This window comes from Salvelinus sp. IW2-2015, linkage group LG25 (genome assembly GCF_002910315.2).
Source record: "Salvelinus sp. IW2-2015 linkage group LG25, ASM291031v2, whole genome shotgun sequence".
Lineage (NCBI taxonomy): Eukaryota > Metazoa > Chordata > Actinopteri > Salmoniformes > Salmonidae > Salvelinus > Salvelinus sp. IW2-2015.
In genome coordinates this window covers 9,831,171-9,849,881 of record NC_036865.1, presented here as the reverse complement: position 1 = coordinate 9,849,881, position 18,711 = coordinate 9,831,171, and the positions used below count along the sequence as shown (strand labels likewise).

Genomic DNA, 18,711 nt, shown 5'->3' with positions numbered 1-18,711 from the left:
TGTGTTGGATTTTCAKGCCTGTAATTCAAAGGCCAATTACCCTAATGAAAAATATGCTTTGTTAATCCAGATAACATATTGTCAGGGAGATTTTGACCTTTCTTGAATATGAAATGAATGACTTTCCTTTTTATTTATCAGGAGTGTCTAATAGGCTAGAGTGGAAAGAGACGAAATCAGTTGTAAATATTGAATCAGATGTGGTAAACTGTCGTTTGTAAAAGTCATTTGAATGCAAGATGTGCATGCATATGATGGACTTTCTTTGTTAATATTTTTCAGTTAGCCATAGYCCTAGCCTAAAAAAAACACTTTGTAGTGCAAAGAAAATTAGAAAAATATATTTATATCGTGGGAAACATAAAAAAGTATCGTGATTATGCATTGACAACTGACATCGTCAGGCCACGTTTCCAGGCTATTTAAATGGCTATTTAAATGTTCTTTATTCTGCAGGCTGCATCATTAGTTTGCTATAGCCTATTATATAATATTCTTTGCCAAAATGAATTTAACATGCAATTTATTAAATCCCAGAGCGATTATAATAAACCAATGATTTAAACTTATTTTCAAATGTTAATCTTTTTGCGTTTTAAACCTATTTCCAGTTTGGCTATAGGCTGTCACGCTAAATATGCTAGTCCCAAATCAACAAGCTATACTCTAATTTTCACTACACGGGCAAACAAAGATTTTCGTTGGGATATAATATGTTTGTTCATTTACAAATAATACAACAATGACATTGAAGCATCACTGAGCAATGACCATAGCCCAACAACAGCAGATTGAGATACAATTAATAAACGTTTGATTGCTAAAAAACTCAATTTCAGTTTTGGTTGATAATTGCAAAATGTCACATGGCCTGTATTCCTTCAAAATAGTATTTTGAAAGTTGTAAAGCATTCATTATTGTTTGGCCTGCAGACCTGGCTACATAAGTGACATTTGCCATCAGAGAAAAACACTTAGGACCAATTCGGATAGAGGGGACAGAGGAGAAAATCCTTATCGGATTTGATGGGAAATTGGTGGCAATTAATCCTTTGGGATTGAAAAAGGGAAACGCCTCCTTTCGGTTTGACGGGTGCCTTTTGCTCTGATTGGTCACTGGAGGTTATCCGTGGATATGACACAGGGATAAATTGTCCTGCCGTTTGTCATCTCCCGCCTCATAATCCCGAGCTACAGGAGAAAGAGAAAGTAGCGCTTTACAATGACAACCATGACAGGAAGAGATGATGGCTCGGATGAAAAGCCCAAAGTCAAGATGCTGGCTCCATCATTTGGGATCGATAAGTCACGACTTCATGGATCTGGGTTTAGGTCTAAAGGTTTTGCCATCACGGACCTATTGGGTCTTGAAACGGATCTCCAGCCTCGCCCATCCGGACCRCATGGAGTAGGAGGTAACGGGGATATTCAGAGCACTGGGATGGGATTCCCTTTCGCTGGAGGATCCTTGCCGCTTGGTCTAGGGTTTCTGTGCAGTTTGGCGGCTCAGCAACCTGCGGGAGCCCCCTGCTTCCTACCGAGTCACATACCCCTCCTTCAGTCCAGGACCGAGAGTCATTTCATGCAGAACTTGGAGCAACAAAGAGAGCCCTACTCTGGTACAGCTCACTTCAAATCGTTGACTTTATAAAGTTAGTGCTTTAGGGAAGCGGTCCACTTTGTATTTATTCTCAGGGGGTGCTGAAARAGCCACTTCTTCATGTAGCTCAATTTATTTCAAATATGATTGCGTTCAAGGTTGATTTAGCGCGAGACTAATAMGGAAGCTGTTTTTTTTAATAACATTTCAACATGTAATTTTTGAAACATATAATTATATTCAATTAGTCTTATATAGCATGTATAAGCTCTCAATGTATACTTTTTTTTCAGCACAATTTTCATTTAACATTTATTCGTTTGCTTTTGGATAGATTKTTTTGTCTCTAATATATGTTTTCCTTTTTCTTTTCAGATGATGATTGTCTCTCTGGTGATCGAAACGATTCGAAAAACTCAGGGAACTCACAGAAGAGAAAGAAAAGGAGGCACAGGTTGGTACATATGATGACAGTTGTATTGCATTAAACTAGTACAACGAATGCCTTTAGAAAGCCTGCTTTATCAATGCTTCCAACTTTTTTTTAAATCATTTACAGAACCGTGTTCACATCGCATCAACTGGAGGAGCTCGAAAAGGCATTCCATGAAGCACATTACCCAGACGTATATGCCAGGGAAATGTTAGCAATGAAGACAGAATTGCCTGAGGACAGAATACAGGTAGGCCTATATAAACATGCAGGCTACTACAAAGCTAAAACGGACATGTAGGTCTACAATGGCCATATTGATGGTTTAATCCGGAAAGTTTTCCAACGATCTAACATTTTGTGCCTATTTTTTCAGGTATGGTTCCAGAATCGTCGGGCCAAGTGGAGAAAACGTGAGAAGTGCTGGGGACGCAGCAGTGTGATGGCAGAGTATGGGCTCTACGGTGCCATGGTCCGCCACTCCATCCCTCTGCCAGAATCAATCATCAACTCCGCCAAGAGCGGGATGATGGGCTCCTGTGCTCCCTGGCTTCTAGGTGAGCCAGCAGGTTGTTTGCTTTATTAATAATATAAGACTCAAATATGTATTTAATCCATTGAATACATAGCTGAGATGTGTTTTGTATCTGTACAATGTTTGATATAGGCCTAGATGTAGCCTTACATATTTCATGAAGTAAACATAAACATAACATATACTTAATAACGAGGAAGTAGGCCTAAATGTTACATTTTCGTTTACCAATAGGGCTAACCTCTACTTATTTGGATTTATTTAGCTATAGGCTACGTGTACGCTGAGACTAATTGTTTTGAATTTTTATCACTTTACGCAGGAATGCACAAGAAGTCCATGGAGATAGTYAAGAAATCCCCGGGTACGCCAGAGTCTACCCACTCGGATACATACTCGGAGGAAACTAAAGGGAAAGACAGCGACATGTCCTGGCCCAWCCGCGCTAGTGCTGTAGACGACAGRGAGGACATGGCAATAGACCTATCCAGRACCTCCAAGCAGGACAGCAACAAGAGCACTTTGAAATCATTGTCGCCGCAGAGGGATCTCATTCCCAACAGTGATTCAGACGATGAGAGCTAAATAGACGTCAATCCCCGTTGCAGACAGTGAGCTCGGACATTTGCGTGGAAATMATGCTCACCTCGAAGACAATTCCCACTGGGCACAGACGTCAAGGCAACGTCTATTCCACCTTGGTTCAACGTAATTTCACTGAATGACGTGGAAACAACGTTGATTCAACCAGTGTGTGCCTAGTGGGTTATTTTCCAAAGATGTGCAACGGTCCCATCAATTTAGGAGTGTACAGTGTACTTGTCTTATTTCTTAATACTTGTATTTGAACATATGTTTTATAACCTTGTCTGGTTTTAAATAAGATACTATTTAATGTTTTATTCCTTTCTATACTTTTGTTAACATTGTTGTGGTATTGAAATAATATTTCAAGAAAGAAGAGAGAGGACCACCAGAAATACACATACACATTATTTCATATTTTTGAATGTTGTTGGTTAGGGTGTAAGCCCCACCGCCTGCATTTTGTATAAAACATKAACTAAAATACACAGATCATCGTTATCAATGGGCGAAATTAAGCACTTTATTTGTGTTGATACTGAATGTCATTCAGAGGTCAGTTTCACTGTAATGACAGCGATAATAAGAACAGCAATATCATGAAAACAGTCAAATAAATCTAATATTTTTTTTGAAATTCTGTCTTTCTTTGATTTGTTCYTATACCTTCATTCACMTGATGTACCATTTAAATGTGTTWAAAAAAGACAGARGCCCTATGCAATAAGGTACTAACTATAGCGTACACTGATATAACRAACTTCTATTAAATAAATTACATTCCAAAAGGTAGACTTTGCGTATGCACTTAAAATGTTTTCTAGCACACACCTTTGACACCTGCTACTGTTGCTATGTTGGTACACTTACCACTAACACACAGTTCCACATTGTTGCGTTTTACCCGTTTATTATTTATAGTCAAAATTAAATATTGAATGTTGGGAAATTCTGACAGAAGAGGACAACCAACAGAATCAGTGTATCGATGACGATGAGGCTGTATAGTGGAGCGGCTCGGATCGCTTCCAAGTTCCTCGGTGTCCACATCACTAAGGAATTAACATCGGTCACACAAACACACACACCCACACACACACACACACACACACACACACACAACACACACACACACACACACACAACACACACACACACACACACCAACCCCCGCCGCTCTCACTCGTGATTCGCCTGCCATCTGACCGGCCGCTTTTCCAAATTCAGGCCCTGACATACCTTCGACTTGTTCAACTATTAACGTCCGGACCTACTCTCGCTCGCGTATCTGTCCGTCGCGCTCCGTCCTGCCGCTCACCCCTACCCCCTGCGCTTTTACCTCCCACGTGCTCACCCTGCATTCATTCGACACCGGTTATCTATTCCCTCTTTTCCCTCTACACACACAGCACCACATACCAACACTACACACACACACACACACACACAACACACACACACAGCGCATCTTTCCCTCAGGAGATGAGATTTCCTGTTGACCTAAAAACATATTTTTAGAAGAACACATAGAGATGGAGATAGGCATCAGTTGGTTCTCTCACCGCCTTATTCGCCCCAAAAAATGTTAGGCTACATTAAATATTTAACATAAATCGAAATTACTCTAAAAAAACAACTAATTAGTTCACGACATGGGTATCAAAATACAATGTTTTGCCAATGTTGAAAATGTAGGCTATTTATGTTTTTTTGGAAAACAATAAAAGTATTAAAAAGATTACAAAAACAAAATAGCACCCTGACCAATTTTGAAGATTGAAAGGCACATGACATTTCCTGTACATTAAACATGTAACCTTTTAACAAGCAAACAAGACGGCGGTTGTTCAGTTGAAGCGCCGTAACAGCCCTGGATGCCTCACTGTATCTGTATGCSCATAAGAGGAGCAGAAGACGATGATGATTGAAAGAGTTATGATGGTAATGGGAGCATCCTTGCAGTGGCTCTATTTAACGCACCCTGTCCCAGGTTGAGCAGGACACGGTCATTCCCACTAAGCACGGACCGACGCCTGGTCCTGTCCAGACATCTTTTTTTTGGTGGGGTCCGGGCGTTGAAATCTGAATCATAGGCGTTTATGTTTGGTTCAGATTGGGTCAGGTCTGGATGGGCCATGATTTCAACATCCACAGCAACACCTCACATTCAATTCGTGCAAATATGTACAAAAAGTATTTCAGCAGATTTGGTCAGTTTTGTGTTTTTTTTTGTGTGGCTAATTCATGTGAAAATAATTTTTTTTTTATAGTACAGTATAATGTACTGTACTATACCCTCATTTACTCTCATGCACTCTACTCTACTGAACAAAACTGTACTATACTGTACTGAATTAAATTATACTGTATTGTACTCTAATCAAATCGAAATCAAATCAAAGTGTATCTGTCGTGTATACAGTTTAGCAGATGTTATAGCGGGTGCAGAGAAATGCTTATGTTACTAGCTCCTAACAATGCAGGAAAATGTTCAGCAAGTACACAAATAATACATATATTTTTCTTAGTAATTTTTTTTGTAACAACAAATCTTGGAATGTCAGAACAAATCCAATGAACTGTAACAGTAATACAAATGCAATCTATACGTATACATATATACACCGGAATTTACACWAGATATACTAAGWATGATATGTACAGCAGTAAATATATTAGACTGAGCTATGTCAAAAYTCTAGTATATAAATACATATGCAGTGCGTATAAACAGTGTAACTAAAAGGCAATGTACAGTAGTAGAAATAATAGAATGAGCGAGAATACATTATTTAAAKACACAGTACAAAACCCAATGGCAAAATGGATAGAATTGCAGGAATTTAGCTTCCAGACCAGAGTCCGGAATATAAATATACTGTATACAGTCAGGTCCATAAGTTTTTGAACAGTGACACAGTTTGCATAATTTTGGATCTGTACGCCACCACAATGGATTGGAAAGGAAACAATCAAGATGCTCTTTAAGTGTAGACTTGCATCTGTAATTTAAGGGTTTTGTCAATATTATTGTATGAACCGTGGAGGAATTACAACCATTTTTATACATAGCACCCCCCCCCCCTCCCCCCATTTTAGGGGCTCAAAAGTAATTTGACAAACTAACATAATCATCAATTGAATTGCTAGTTTTAATAATTGGTTGCAAATTCTTTGCAGTCAATGACTGCCTGAAGTCTGGAACCGATAGACATRACCAGATGCTGGGTTTCTTCCCTGGTGATGCTCTGCCAGGCCTTTACTGCAGCTGTCTTCAGTTCCTGCTTGTTCTTGGGCCGTTTTGCTTTCAGTTTTGCCTTCAGCAAGTAAAATGTATGCTCAATTGGATTCAAGTCAGGTGATTGACTTGGCCATTGCAGAACATTTCACTTCTTGCCTTAAAAAAGTATTGGGTTGCTTTCCAGTATGCTTCGGGTCATTGTCCATCTGCACTGTGAAGCGCCGTCCAATGAGTTTTGAAGCATTTGGTGAATCTAGCAGATAAATAGTATTAAACACTTCAGAATTTTTTGACAAAATCTGGTCTTCCTGCTTTTGAGGCTTACCAATGGTTTAGATCTTGTGGTAACCCTCTTTATTTGCTCTGGTGAAGTCTTCTCTTGATAGTTGACTTTGACACAGATACGCCTACCTCCTGGAGGGTGTTCTTGATCTGGCCAATGTGCAATTCCAAACCATAGTCTGGCTTTTTATGGCGTTTGGAGTAGTGGCTTCTTCCTTGCTGAGCGGCCTTTCAGGTTATGTCGATATAGGACTCGTTTTACTGTGATATAGATACTTTTGTACTGTTTCCTCCAGCATCTTCACAAGGTCCTTTGCTGTTGTTCTGGATTGATTTGCACTTTTCGCACCAAAGTACGTTCCTCTCTAGGAGACAGAAGCGCGTCTCCTCCTGAGCGGTATGACGGCTGCGTGGTCCCATGGTGTTTATACTTGCGTACTATTGTTTGTACAGATGAACGTGGTACCTTCAGGCTTTGGAAATTGCTCCCAAGGATGAACCAGACTTGTGGAGGCTACAATTTTTTCTGAGGTCTTGAGCTGATTTCTTTTGATTTTCCCATGATGTCAAGCAAAGAGGCACTGAGTTTGAAGGTAGGCCTTGAAATACATCCACAGGTACACCACCAATTGACTCAAATGATGTCAATTAGCCTATCATACAGTGAATTATAAGTGAAATAATCTGTCTGTAAACAATTGTTGGAAAAATTACTTGTGTCATGCACAAAGTAGATGTCCTAACCGAATTGCCAAAACTATAGTTTGTTAACAAGAAATGTTTTGGAGTGGTTGAAAAACGGGTTTTAATGACTCCAACCTAAGTGTATGTAAACTTCCGACTTCAACTGTATATTCTCCACACTATGAGGTTGTAATAATTCTGTGAAATTGTGAAAATGATGGTAATGCCCTTTTAGTTGAAGAGCTATTTGAAAAGACCGCCTGTTTTGGTGGGATGGAGTTTTGACATCACCAGGTGGTATATTAGTTAATAGACCAATAAGAAAGAGAGTTCCAAACCTCTCTGCCAATAAAAGCTAGTTTTCGGTTTTCCCCTCCCCACTCAGACCACTCCCAGACAGTCCTAGAAAAATTATTGCTTGAGAATTTGCTAAAAAGCTACTTCTGTTCCTTTTTGATCATTTTAATTGAAAACAATCACAGTAAGGTGCTTAATTCTTTGCCAGAAATGATTTGATATTGAGATAAAACGTATGCATTGGACCTTTAAAGTGACCAGTGATCAATGACTCTATGTACATAGGGCAGCAGTCTCTAAGGTGCATGGTAGAGTATCGGATTGTAGCCGGCTAGTGACAGTGCCTAAGTTTCAGGGCAAGGTACTGGGCAGAGGCCAGCTAGTGAATTAAACTCTCCTGTACTATACTCTACTTGACTCTACTGAATGACACTCTATGAGATTGTGTTTGAAATTAACAATGATTTCATACCTTGATTACACTGAGCTGCAAATCACATATGTCTCTTTGTTTGATTTGTGGGAATACTTGGAAACAGGCTTCCTAAATTAAATTGACTGGTGATTTTACAGTCTTGTTTGACCAAAAACTAAAATGCCCCAAAAATCCATTCTTATAATGTTTTTAATTACTCGACGACCACCGTGGACCCTCTGTTGCTGACCCCTGTTCTATAGGTTGGACTACTTTGAACATAATCTCTGCCCGTTTTAAAGCTTTCGACGAGCTAACATAAGTGCATGTGACAGATGGGAGCTATAATAATTATTCTATGTTGGAATCTTCAGGTGGCTCCTCTTTCCCATATTAAATTGATTCAATAAGTATTATTGTGATATAATGCTTACTTAGAATCAATGACTCAAAAAGAGGTATTTTCAACGTCTGTAAATTATGTATTTTCAACTTTCATTCAGAACCAAAAATGTACCTGATGTGCATTGCACCATCCCCTGAAAATCCCAGTACATCTGGGCAGAAATTAATAGGACTACAGCTGATCACATGGTGTAGTCCTTGGCCGGGGGTCCGAGGGTCCTAGACGAGAGCTCAGGTGCCCCCCCACACACACAGAGCTCTCGCCTGTAGACACTAAATAAAGCTGAGGGATGGGGCAACAGGAATATAACCACTTTTGAGTACATGTAGCCAAGGATGCAATTAATGATAGTCCATTAGATCAACATCAACATTGTGGGTGATGGGGCAAGACTGTCCAGAATTTTCTCTGCAGATTGCACTATTTTAAGCCTATGTGAGTTGCAGGGGAGGCTCGTGGGAGGAGCTCATTGTAATGGCTGGAATGGAATTAATGGAACGGAGTCAAACATGTGGCTTCCATATGTTTGATGTGTTTGATACCATTCCATTTATTCCGTTCCCGCCATTACAATGTGCCCTTCCTCCTATAGCTCCACCCACCAGCCGCCACTAGTGTGTTGGGTAGTTTAACATTGTTTCATTTACATGTGCAACAGTTTACTCCCGTGACATGACCACCTTAAATGACCCGTGAAAAGCAATTGAACCCTGAATAAGAACACTGGCTAGAGTTATCAATAATGATGAGCTGACAACTGGCAAACTAGCTAACTAATTAATAATTTTCACCATTTGGATGGTAACTGGCAGGAAATCTGCTTATCTGCTTACACATGGTATTGGGTGTGTTTATTTATTTTAGAAGCTAGCTAGAAATTGATTGACAACTAGTTCGCTAATAGTGAGCTAGTTGCATGGAGTGAGGAGGTTGGATCACCTTAAATGGGGAGGATGGGCTCGTGGTAATGACTGGAGTGGAATCAGTGGAATGGTATCAAATATAGCCTCGCTACTGTATATAGCCTCGCTACTGTTATTTTTCACTGTCTTTTTACTGTTTTTATTTTTTAACTTACCTATTGTTCATCTAATACTTTTTTTTAAACGTAGAAAGTAATCCTCTCAATTTTCAAGCCCCTATAAGTACATGAACCCCTCCATATTTTCCACATTTGTTGTGTTATGGTCTGAAAAGTGACCACATTTCATTTGTATATTTAAAAAAAAACTATTTACACAACTTACTCCATAGTTATAAAGTGAAGAGAAAAAAACACGAGTGTTGTGTGAATAAGTAGGCCTATGTAAACCCCTGAGTGAGTACTTGATGAAAGCACCATTAGCAGCAATTAAGTATTTTCAAACAAATCTCTACCACCTTTGCCCACGAGATTCGGAAAATATTCACCCATTAGTCTTGATAAATGACTCAAGTTTTGTGAAATTGATGGACAATTATCTTCAAGTCTTGCCTCAGTTTTAAGTCAGAACTGAGACCCCTCAGGGACATTCAACAACTTAATTGTAACACTCCAGTGTAGCCTAGCCTTCTATTTTGGGTTATTGTCCTGCTAAAAGGTGATAATTCTATCCCAGCATTAGGCTGAGGCAAAATGATTGGGCGATGCGTTGTGGAAGGTCGGCCCCGGATTAAACGCTTTATATTGAGAACAAAGAAATATTTCAGTATTACTAAAATGTTGAATTGTAACAAAAAATGTTAGCTACTCAGTGGTAGTAGGCAGTGGTCAACCATGGTTATTGGACCTAGGCCTTCAGTGGGAGAAAAATAACACTGTACCAAACTCAAAAATCAAGAAAAAGAAAAATAACATAAACATACTGTAGCTAATGTGCCCAACTGAATCAAATGGGCCTGAGGCATGCTTCAGGGTGCCACTCACACAGAGATATCACCAGCACGGATAATGCTACCAGAAACAACAAACACACTGCTTACACAACCTATGGTAGCCTAACACCATCACCATCACTCCATCACCAAAACCCAAAGAAGAAATGGATGCTGAGGTGTTCATTTCACAACCTGATCATATTCAAGGTCAAGAGCAGAACTTTCAAGGTCAAAGGCAAGAAGTTGCTCATGGAGATATGCCAGAAGCAAGAGCACAAAAAGAATATCAAGCAGAGCCGTGACCAGCTCGTGAAAGAAGACTACCTGCTAGACTCCATGACTTTATCTTGACTTAGGGTCTTAGTTAAAGAAGGGGGAAATGTAGGACTGATAAGAGAATTATGTTCTCATGTTCTTTAACCAATGAAATTAAATTACTCAGTCTGCTATATCAGGATTTGTTGGATACTGATAGAAATAAAAACAGACAGAGGCCCAGTCTACAATAGTTAAATGTTTATTTACGGGAACGTTCTGCTTATTATTTCCGGTACATTGGTCTATATACCTCACATTTCGTCATAAACGTTCCTCCTCTTCTCAGATACAATGGCAACATAGTTCACAAGTCTCCTTCTCATACGTTGTCCGCCACCTGTTGTACAATCTACTACAAGCCCAAGGTTTCTCCCCTCCCTGGGTGGGGAGACTTCCATCCCTGTTATCAGTTTCACAGTGGTCACAAGTTGTCTGCCACAGTTCCTTGCCTACCAACAGTCCCTCTTTCTTATGGACAAACATTCTTCATCAGACAGGATATAATTCTGTTAGTTATAATTCTACGTTAAATGTATACATAATTTTGTCATTATTCATAAAATTCCCATAACAAGGACCTGACTGAATACATAGTTCATAGTTTAGTTATAGGACCACAATTACCAATGTTCATATTAACAGAAGTAACTGTTAACATCCAAACTGAGACGGATAGGCTAGCTAAGGGATAGCTTAGCTGACAGCTATGAGAGCTGACCCTGTAACTTTCTAATACTTATCAAACCTTGTTAAATGATAGTACAAGTTGTAATCATTAGTCTGAGAAATACTCCTAAATCTGCCTTTTCAATACTTTTTGCCAGTAGTGTATATTCGACTGGCAGAAAATGAATGCCGGGTGATGGCTTAACGCTAACCCATTTTTTTTGTTTTGCCTTTCCCTAATCATAACCTTAATCACTGAAACTATACCTAACAACTTTAACCTAACCCTCATTCTTAAACCTAACCTTAAACCTAACCTTAATAAATGATTACCCCTATGCCGAAATGTAATTTTCCTGCTGCCGGTTGAATATACACTTCCATACTATTTACAATAAGAGATTTTTCTACTGGTGAAGCCTAGCATTTACTGGTTTTCATTCATTCCATCTCTCCCTCTGTTTCAGAAAAGGAACAAAATATTTGGAGCCGTGGAGAGGACCTCCAGACTTTCATTCTGATTAGTGGGGTCAGTTCATGCACTAGCTACTCATTAGAACATGTTATTTGCAAGACCGAAAGTGTTGAAGTGAAGTGATTCTGTATGACTGAAATTATCATAACATGTTTTTTCAGAGTGCAGTCGTAAATGCGGACTGGTGTGGATCTCTGGTCAATGTGGAGAATCCTGATGGAGAAGGTGTAACGATCGTCTGTTGAAGAAGGAGTGGACCAAAGCGCAGCGTGGTAAGTGTTCATGATTTATTAATAAAACTGAACACTGAATAACAAAACAACAAAGAGAACGAACGAAACCGAAACAGTTCTGTCAGGTGCAGAAACACAAAACAGAAAACAACTACCCACAAAGCATCGGTGGGGAAAAGCTACCTAAGTATGGTTCTCAATCAGAGACAACGATGGACAGCTGCCTCTGGTTGAGAACCACACCCGGCCAAACACAAGGAAATGCAAAACATAGAAAATGAAAATAGAATGCCCACCCAAATCACACCCTGACCAAACCAAAATAGAGACATAAAAAGCTCTCTACGGTCAGGGCGTGACAGAAGGACTTATGAATACAGATTAATTAGAAATATTGTCTTTCATACCAAAGAAAAGTCAAACATTTTGAAAAGTTAAATGCTATTACGTTATGATTGCTCATGTTTTTTCTCCTCTAACCTCACAGGGGGGACTGAGTCCAGTTCGTATGGAGGAGAGAATGTCAATGAGCCTCAGAACAATGAAAAGGGATCAACATCTCAGCTCACCCCTACAGAGAGCCTGGAAAAACCAGACACACTGCTGCCCTCCCCAGGCCCAACCTCAGACACCAAAGACAAGGATAGTGATACCGTAGAGCAGAGCAAAAAGTGCAGAAGCAAGACGACAGTCAGCACAAAAAAAACGGCATTCATGCTAACTTTGTGGAATGCATTTTTAAGGCCCAGGATGATCTCGGGAATCATCAGTGAATAGTACACGTATTTAAGGCCAAATCATTCATCTGTGGTTACTGTGGTACAGGTTTTGTCTAAAGCGCAATCGCGCCAGACACGATATCAATCACACAAGAGAGACTGTGTGCCAATGTAATATACAGTTGAAGTCGGAAGTTTACATACACCTTAGCCAAATACATTTAAACTCAGTTTTTCACAATTCCTGACACTTAATCCTAGTAAACATTCCCTGTCTTAGGTCAGTTAGGATCACCACTTTATTTTTCAAATGTGAAATGTCAGAATAATAGCAGAGAGAATGATTTATTTCAGCTTTTATTTCTTTCATCACATTCCCAGAGGTTCAGAAGTTTACATACACTCAATTAGTATTTGGTAGCATTGCCTTTAAATTGTTAAACTTGGGTCAAACATTTCGGGTAGCCTTCCACAAGCTTCCCACAATAAGTTGGGTGAATTATGGCCCATTCCTCCTGACAGAGCAGGTGTAACTGAGTCAGGTTTGTAGGCCTCCTTGCTCGCACACACTTTTTCAGTTCTGCCCACACATTTTCTATAGGATTGAGGTCAGGGCTTTGTGATGGCCACTCCAATACCTTGACTTTGTTGTCCTTAAGCCATTTTGCCACAACTTTGGAAGTATGCTGTCCATTTGGAAGACCCATTTGCGACTAAGTTTTAACTTCCTGACTGATGTCTTGAGATGTTGCTTCAATGTATCCACATAATTTTCCTGCCTCATGATGCCATCTATTTTGTGAAGTGCACCAGGCCCTCCTGCAGCAAGGCACCCCCACAACATGATGCTGCCAATCCCGTGCTTCACGGTCGCGATGGTGTTCTTCAGCTTGCAAGCCTCCCCCTCTCCAAACATAACAATGGTCATTATGGCCAAACAGTTCTATTTTTGTTTCATCAGACCAGAGGAATTTCTCCAAAAAAGTACGATCTTTGTCCACATGTGCAGTTGCAAACCGTAGTCTGGCTTTTTTATGGCGGTTTTGGAGCAGTGTCTTCTTCCTTGCTGAGCGGCCTTTCAGGTTATGTCGATATGGGACTCGTTTTTACTGTGGATATAGATACTTTTGTACCTGTTTCCTCCAGCATCTTCACAAGGTCCTTTGCTGTTGTTCTGGGGTTGATTTGCACTTTTCACACCGAAGTACGTTCATCTCTAGGAGATAGAACACGTCTCCTTCCTGAGCGGTATAATGGCTGTGTGGTCCCATGGTGTTTGCGTACTATTGTTTGTACAGATGAACGTGGTACCTTCAGGCGTTTGGAAATTGCTCCCAAGGATGAACCAGACTTGTGGAGGTCTACAATTTTTTTTCTGAGGTCTTGGCTAATTTCTTTAGATTTCCCCATGACATCAAGCAAAGACGAACTGAGTTTGAAGGTAGGCCTTGAAATACATCCACAGGTACACCTCCAATTGACTCAAATGACGTCAATTAGCCTATCAGAACCTTCTAAAGCCATGACATAATTTTCTGGAATTTTCCAAGCTGTTTAAAGGCACAGTCAACTTAGTGTATGTTAACTTCTGACCCACTGGAATTGTAATACAGTGAATTATAAGTGAAATAATCTGTCTGTAAACAATTGTTGGAAAAATTACTTGTGTCATGCACAAAGTAGATGTCCTAACCGACTTGCCAAAACTATGTCAGCAAGATATTTGTGGAGTGGTTGAAAAACGAGTTTTAATGACTCCAACCTAAGTTTATGTAAACTTCCGACTTCAACTGTATGTGTAAAAGGTTTTGGCAAAGTCCATTCCCTCAAATTACACCAGCACACTCACCGCAGCAAAAAACCCTTTGGTTTTGGTTATGCTGCCCATCTGAACCGACATCTAGATGCACACAAGGAGGAGAACGCATTCGGCTATGAGACTTGTGGGAAGAGATTCTGTCTGTGGAAAGAATTTCCACCAACCCTCRGAACTCAAGTCACACATGATTGTAAAACACTCAGAGGGTTCCAGAAAGACACTGACCTGCGCAGCCTGTGGAAAGATAATCTATCATGCCTTTAGCCTCAAGCAACACATGTTTACTCACACAGGGGAAAAGCCACACCCTTGGGAGGTTTGCGGAAAGCAATTCAGTCTCTGTTGGAATCTCAAGGAGCACCATAATGTCCATCCAGCTGAGAACCCATACAAATGTGCCACCTGTGGGAAGGATTTCGGTTCACGGATGTCTCTCTCCAGGCACAGCAGTATTCACACAGGTGAAATGTCCTTGTGGAAAGAGATTACGTCTCTGCCATTTATGAAGGTTCATCATGAGACACACAAAACAGAAGCTGAGGACTGCTCACACTGATGAAGAAGCTTGAAGAAAACCCACAGGCAGGTCCACAGTTTGAGTAGAATTGTTTTAGCTTTTCAGGTGAAGATATGTACAGTAGGCCTACTATGGGTACTGAATATGAATACTGATATGTGTGATACAGAGTGTTACATTAGTCAGTTCTTTACATTACCAAAAGTAGAATAAAGTTAATTGTTTATTAAATTCAACCTATGTATATTTACTTGGGCCTAAGTGGATCTCAATAAACATTTTAATGAATTATTATTACACATACTTAAATACAGTTTATGTACACTGCTCAAAAAGGGAACACTAAAATTACACATCCTAGATCTGAATGAATGAAATATTCTTATTAAATACTTTTTTCTTTACATAGTTGAATGTGCTGACAACAAAATCACACAAAAATGATCAATGGAAATCAAATTTATCAACCCATGGAGGTCTGGATTTGGAGTCACACTCAAAATTAAAGTGGAAAACCACACTACAGGCTGATCCAACTTTGATGTAATGTCCTTAAAACAAGTCAAAATGATGCTCAGTAGTTTGTGTGGCCTCCACGTGCCTGTATGACCTCCCTACAACGCATGGGCATGCTCCTGATGAGGTGGCGGATGGTCTCCCGAGGGATCTCCTCCCAGACCTGGACTAAAGCATCCGCCAACTCCTGGACAGTCTGTGGTGCAACGTGGCGTTGGTGGATGGAGCGAGACATGATGTCCCAGATGTGCTCAATTGGATTCAGGTCTGGGGAACGTGCGGGCCAGTCCATAGCATCAATGCCTTCCTCTTGCAGGAACTGCTGACACACTCCAGCCATATGAGGTCTAGCATTGTCTTGCATTATGAGGAACCCAGGGCCAACCGCACCAGCATATGGTCTCACAAGGGGTCTGAGGATCTCATCTCGGTACCTAATGGCAATCAGGCTACCTCTGGCGAGCACATGGAGGGCTGTGCAGCCCCCCAAAGAAATGCCACCCCACACCATGACTGACCCACCGCCAAACCGGTCATGCTGGAGGATGTTGCAGGCAGCAGAACGTTCTCCACGGCGTCTCCAGACTCTGTCACGTCTGTCACATGTGCTCATGTGCTCAGTGTGAACCTGCTTTCATCTGTGAAGAGCACAGGGCGCCAGTGGCGAATTTGCCACTCTTGGTGTTCTCTGGCAAATGCCAAACGTCCTGCACGGTGTTGGGCTGTAAGCACAACCCCCACCTCATTAGGTCTGTTTCTGACCGTTTGAGCAGACACATGCACATTTGTGGCCTGCTGGAAGTCATTTTGCAGGGCTCTGGCAGTGCTCCACCTGCTCCTCCTTGCACAAAGGCGGAGGTAGCGGTCCTGCTGCTGGGTTGTTGCCCTCCTACGGCCTCCTCCACGTCTCCTGATGTACTGGCCGGTCTCCTGGTAGCGCCTCCATGCTCTGGACACTACGCTGACAGACACAGCAAACCTTCTTGCCACAGCTCACATTGATGTGCCATCCTGGATGAGCTGCACTACCTGAGCCACTTGTGTGGGTTGTAGACTCCGTCTCATGCTACCACTAGAGTGAAAGCACTGCCAGCATTCAAAAGTGACCAAAACATCAGCCAGGAAGCATAGGAACTGAGAAGTGGTCTGTGGTCACCACCTGCAGAACCACTCCTTTATTGGGGGTGTCTTGCTAATTGCCTATAATTTCCACCTTTTGTCTATTCCATTTGCACAACAGCATGTGAAATTTATTGTCAATCAGTGTTGCTTCCTAAGTGGACAGTTTGATTTCACAGAAGTGTGATTGACTTGGAGTTACATTGTGTTGTTTAAGTGTTCCCTTTATTTTTTTGAGCAGTGTATTTTCAAACAGTCTTTTTATTTCAATATCCTACTTTTAGATACCTGTTTGACTAGTTGTATTGCTGTTTTCTCACAGAATAAAGGTATCTTGTTGACATTGCTTTTGCTTAGCCTATATGCCTCATCGTGATGGCTTGAGTGGGTATTGGAAATGCAAAACACCATCACAGTTGCCCTATTTGGTTAATGGTTCTTAAGATTCACATTAATATCTAGTTGTGTATTTCATGTCTAGTTTAAGCCTTAAAACCCTGCGTAATCACATATAATTCCCACTTAATGGTTCACAAACCATATAATTGCTCTACTGCCTTATCCTTATTTTTCCACATTATAGTCTAATGGCCCATTGCCTTTAATCTGATATTGTTTTGAGATTACAATGTTTTTGAATAGCAAATAGGGTAGTAGATTTCCAAATTAAATTGTATTTTGGTTTGGGCTCAATAATGGTTTATTTATCCTGTATTATTAATCCCATGATTAACAACAACAGCTTTAATATGATAAATAACACACATTTCCAAACAATAGTTATAAACAAATACTACTCGGATTGATTATAACATGATAAGGTGGGTGTCAAAAAATCCTACATGTGAGTAATGGAGAGAGTTCATCAAACAGTGCTGTTGTTCGGTTTGCAATCCAACAAGCAGAATACGTACGTTTACATACTCGTTATTTAGTAGACACTCTTATCCAGAGCGACTTACAGTTAGTACATTCATCTTAAGATAGCCAGGTGAGACAGCCACATATCTCAGTCATAATAAGTACATGTTTCCTCTATAAACTAGCTATTAGCAAAGTCAGTAAAGTCAAGTCGGAAAAGGTCAAGTGTGAGTTCATGAAAGGCAAGGGTGTTAGTATATATATATTTATTTAAATGTCATTATGTTATGTTTTTTCTCCACAGCCTCATCAATATAGAATACCTCTGAATTTTAGCAAACATACAAAAACAATACAGCTAGGCTACACAGGCTGAGTAACTCAGAATAATATTATTCAGTACAATTACAACCATTGTATTAGTTTTAGACCATTGATCATGTTCAGTGAACCAATCAGTGGTCACATTACGTGAGTGATTGCTTTTCCCATGGATTGAACAAACAGATTAGCAGTAGGGAGAAAAACAAAACACAAAGAGATTAGAGACACCTCATTTTTAAGAATGAGGGGTATTAAATCTATTAAAATGTCATCAATCAGAATTTATCCCACAAATCCACAAGTCACGTTCATACCTTCACATCCCCTCGCCCAAACTAAACTACAATTATATGATGGTACTATGTTAGAGCATTATAGAAAACAGGGCAAATAATCTGGCRTTTTGTTGGAATTATCTGCTCATGGAAAACAGTGTTCGTTTATAGAACAGAATTTAATAATAATATCTGTTGTTGTTTTGTCAAGCAGGAACTGCCTGTCAAATGTTTGTTTTACTCCGTTCACAAGCATTCATCTTGTATGGTGTGTTTTTATATCACATACATCATTAATAAAGAGATTATGGGCCTAAAGTGTATTTAGTAGATAGGCCTATGCAGTGTGTTGATGAAAAGTTTGTTTCTGTCTAAATTGGTACGGTTGGTGTTTTTTTATTATACAACTACAAATGAACTATTCACTTTGGTTTAATTAGAATTCATACTATTAATGCAAGATCTGGAAATGATTGTCCATAGCATAATATATGAGTGTATTTTCGACAATATGACTATTGCCAAACCCAATAC

General features: G+C 40.1%; 1 protein-coding gene across 2 annotated transcripts; it reads left to right on the top strand.

Annotated features, from left to right (window-relative positions):
* The first annotated feature begins 1,179 nt into the window (after positions 1-1,179).
* LOC111952084 (visual system homeobox 1-like) lies at positions 1,180-3,463 on the top strand. 2 transcript variants are annotated; one of them, XM_023970568.2, is made up of 5 exons: positions 1,180-1,619; positions 1,976-2,054; positions 2,160-2,283; positions 2,410-2,590; positions 2,891-3,463. In XM_023970568.2, exons 1-5 carry the CDS (start codon positions 1,223-1,225, stop codon positions 3,151-3,153), a joined length of 1,044 nt encoding a protein of 347 aa, XP_023826336.1. In that variant the 5' UTR covers positions 1,180-1,222; the 3' UTR covers positions 3,154-3,463. The 2 variants fall into 2 exon arrangements, with proteins under 2 accessions (XP_023826336.1, XP_023826335.1); XM_023970567.2 differs by having other exon boundaries at positions 2,410-2,602.
* Positions 3,464-18,711: the final 15,248 nt, after the last annotated feature.